General features: G+C 34.9%; 1 protein-coding gene across 1 annotated transcript; it reads left to right on the top strand.

Annotated features, from left to right (window-relative positions):
* Nucleotides 1-488: 488 nt before the first annotated feature.
* On the top strand, nucleotides 489-4,220 carry LOC148311617 (ATPase family gene 2 protein homolog A-like). Its single transcript, XM_088256286.1, has 2 exons — nucleotides 489-991; nucleotides 2,158-4,220. Exons 1-2 carry the CDS (start codon nucleotides 625-627, stop codon nucleotides 4,074-4,076), a joined length of 2,286 nt encoding a protein of 761 aa, XP_088112412.1. The 5' UTR covers nucleotides 489-624; the 3' UTR covers nucleotides 4,077-4,220.
* The last annotated feature ends 134 nt before the right edge of the window (nucleotides 4,221-4,354 follow it).

Raw genomic sequence — 4,354 nt, forward strand, 5'->3', positions numbered from 1 at the left:
AGCGATTACGACAGTTAAGCATGATCGAATTTACGCGCAACGTGTTCACGCACCGATAAAGAGCACCGATCTGAAAAAATATGGACAAAAGCACATTCCAATTCAAGCCAACCGTCGTTTTAAAACGCTAACGTGCCGGACGGTAAAATTCCGTGTAGTGGACAAACGTCTCCCACAAATGACCATTTGTGTACTACACGGAATTTTACAGTCCGGCACGTCAGTTAGCATATAAAACGGATGATTGTCTCGTCCTTTTGTCCATCTTTCTTCAGATCGATCACGATTTCTTAAATTCGATCACGCTAAACTGTCGTAGTCGCTTTCATTTTTCAAAACCCGACTGCCGGACGATAAAATTTCATGTAGTGCACAAGCGGCTTTACGTTACGACGAAATGGCTCCGGTCAGTCCCTACTATAATTCTTTTTCCTCTATTAGCTCATTTCTATGGCTTAGCTGTCACTGTCAAAATATTTATATAAAAACATAACCTCAATTCCGGTAATAGCGATGTGCTTGTGATGTTTAAAAGCCAAATATGAACTTTGATAATTTGATCGTATATCCTATTAATTAGTTTTACATATACTTACTTTGATACATTATAACATAGTGAATATCATGGCTCCTAAGCAGAAAAAGAATATTCTTTGGGCAAAATGTGGCACCTGTCTCGCAGACCTGCCTCAAAAAGAACTTAAAAATCATTGTGATATTGGATGTCCGTGCACGCCTGAAACATGGGTGATTCCATTTATAGCCAACGATGTGCTACATAGCTTCTTAGATATTAAACACATTACCGACTGCAATGAATTAAACTGTGAGAACTTGGTATTCATTCATCCTTCTACTATACAGCAGTGCAATTTAGTGATCGGTGAAGCTGTTTTACTTAAAAGCGAATGTAAACTACTGCCTCCTATTGTGAGATCTGTATGGCCATCGACTATGGAATCAATAACTACCGTCTACTTATCTCCTAAATGTAAGTACATAAAAACCTTTAAAAAATGTACTGAACGTTGGCAGATCGATACAGTCTACTTACCAAAACTCACTTAATAAGATGGATGAGAAAGAAACATTTGAGAAATATATCACTTAAAGCTGACCAATTGAAAATAAATCTTGTTTTTTTTACATGTTGTAATTGTTGAGAAACAAACCCATAATGCCATTCTGTAGTCGAGTATCCACCGAAGTACCCCATGACATCTGTTTTTTTTTAAATCTACTTACAAGACAAACAGACTTTTTTTTTAATATATACTTTATATTTTTCGTTTAACCCTTTGCCTCTTAAGTTTTAAGATTTGATTTGAAGAAAAACAGGTTTTTTTATTTCAAATATATGATTTTTAGATATGTTCAAAACATATGAAATAATACTGACGTTGGGCCAGTCCACTACAGTCCATGCACATACAGCCAGCCTGCGAGAATACATTTAACTACCTTTTGAAATAATGTAGTAAAATCAGTTTGAGCTAACCATATTAATTTACAAAGTAAATAGACTTCGCTAGAGTGCTCGTACCAAGTACGGGCAAATCCGCAAAGGTACATTTTTTGCCAGTATGTGATACGGGCAAATTGGGCAAAGGGTTAAGAAAGCATAAAAAAAATCAATTTATATTATTGGTATTTCTTGATGAAACTCTAATGTATTATATAGATGCAATGTAGCACATAAAAATACTTGGTATTGTGGTTATAACTAATGAATAAGAAAACATTCCCAGAGTAGTAACTGGAAATTACAAGTTGTTGGTTAATTACTACACTTAAATTTGTGTATACCAGTTGCCCTTCTGAGAAAACCTTAGGCGAAAGCACTCAGTGTTGTCAGTTACAAAAATAAATGTTTCTTTTATTTATCAAACTTCTTGATTAAATATATGGTTCATTGGGTTACATATGATACTATAATGTTAAATATTTTTATTTGATATGTTGTATATAAAAATAAATTTACCACTCACTTCCAAATAACCACAGGTCATATCGCAAAAAGCCATGATTTTTTTCACGTAAGCTGTCTATGTAAATGAAGTGGGTATTAAAAAAAATTATTTTTAATAAATTTCTTAAGCTTATTTTTTCTATTATATTATTTCTCTGTGCATTAATTAATATGTTACATTTTTTTAGGTCTTGATACTCGATGGAAAAATCAAGCCAGAACTAAGGTTTCTATTCAAGTTTTTACCTTAAAGCCTCATCAAGCTGAAACAATATATGCATTAGTAGACGACAGACATGCTGCAGATAATCCTGAATTCATAACCTTCCTTAGTTTATCTCAAGTAAATAAAATCGTTTCACCCTTGAATGTACTTCCACTAATTTTTTATGGAAAAAGTATTTGTCTAAAGATACAGTCAGTTAATGATGCTAAAGTATATGAAGGAGAAAATATAACTCCTTGGTATATGATCAGTAGTGGTACTAATTGGGTTATCAATACTGAAAATAGTCAATCGAAGCCAAAACTGGTTCAGGACTATTCCATTGGTGGTGTAGAGTGTATACTAAATGATATATGCTCTATTATGAAGTTGGCTCTGGGTGACACCGTGAAGTATGGAGGTATAAAGTTGATGAAGAGCGTTTTACTATACGGGCCATCTGGCACAGGAAAAACTCTTATAAGTAATTTCATTGCTAAGCAGAGCAATGCAAATGTGATAAATGTAAATACATCTGAAATTTACAGTAAATTTTATGGTGAAACTGAAGCCGCTCTTAAAAAAATATTTGGACAAGCAATAAAAAATTGTCCAAGTATTATATTAATAGACGAAATAGATATCTTATGTCCGAAACGCAACTCATCCGGTACAGAACAAGAGAAGCGTATCATATCAACAATGGCAACATTACTCGACGGCATTCATGACGCAGATAAAAGAGTGTTTGTATTGGCTACCTCTAATAAACCCGACATGTTGGATCCTAATCTAAGACGTTATGGACGCATCGATCATGAGATCGAAGTACCAGTTCCCGACCAACAAAGTCGATTAGACATATTTACTAAAATTTTATCACCGGTCACCCATGACTTGACTGAAGATGACATAAAATCTCTGAGTGATGCCGCACATGGTTTTGTGGGTGCGGATATTGCAAATTTGTGTACACAAGCTTCCATGCATATGCTCGGCACATTTCCACTTAAGGATAAAATCAGTATGGCGGACTTTCAATGGGCATTAAAACACGTTAACCCTAGTGCAATGAGAGAAGTCCTAGTTGATATCCCAAACGTCAAATGGTCCGATATAGGGGGACAAGAAGACTTAAAATTGAAATTAAAACAGGCCGTAGAGTGGCCATTGAAGCACTCTCATTGTTTCACCCGACTTGGCATAAAACCACCATCTGGTATTCTGATGTATGGTCCTCCGGGATGTTCCAAAACAATGATAGCTAAGGCTTTAGCTAACGAGAGTAACCTTAATTTCCTTTCAATCAAAGGGCCCGAGCTCTTCTCAAAATGGGTTGGTGAATCAGAGAGGGCGGTCAGAGAGTTGTTCCGTAAAGCCCGTCAGGTAGCACCTTCTATAATATTTTTTGATGAAATTGACGCTATTGGCGGTGAACGTTCCAAACATGGTAGCGGTTCAAATGTACAAGAAAGAGTGCTAGCTCAAATTTTGACGGAACTGGATGGAATATCTCCCTTAGGAAATGTAACTATTGTTGCAGCCACTAATAGACCTGACAAAATAGATAGTGCCCTGCTTCGGCCCGGTAGACTTGATAGAATCATTTACGTTCCTTTACCAGATGCGTATACCAGGTTAGCTATCTTCAACATTAAATTCAAAAGAATGCCACTTGGGAATGATGTAGACATTAAAGATTTAATAAATAAAACGGAAGGTTATTCCGGAGCAGAAATACACGCAATATGCCATGAAGCTGCTATTAAAGCGTTGGAACAAGATATCAACAGTAATGAAATCACATTATCTCATTTTACCGAAGCTCTAAAATTAATCCATCCTAGAACGCCAATCAATTTACTTGAGTCATATGATATATTCGAAAAAAGTTTTTCTTAAAATAAATCATTCATACATATGTACACTCATTTCATTTTATATTTTGTACTTGCAATATATTATGTATACATTTATTTATATAAATGGTGTTTTTTATTTATTTTAAGTTTTAAGGCTTAAAGCTAAAACTCGTTATGTACTGGGTACAGAACACACTTAACTAATGTTTTATTTTTGTATCTGTGTTTACTGTATTTTAAAAGGGAGAAAACTGAAGTTTCGAACAAAGTATATAGTCCCTTCTCTTTTGGGAATGTAGGGGGAAGAAAAACCAACAA

Source organism: Brachycentrus maculatus, unplaced genomic scaffold (assembly GCF_059751285.1).
Source record: "Brachycentrus maculatus isolate JH-2025_06_01 unplaced genomic scaffold, ASM5975128v1 h1tg000060l, whole genome shotgun sequence".
In the NCBI taxonomy this organism is placed as follows: domain Eukaryota; kingdom Metazoa; phylum Arthropoda; class Insecta; order Trichoptera; family Brachycentridae; genus Brachycentrus; species Brachycentrus maculatus.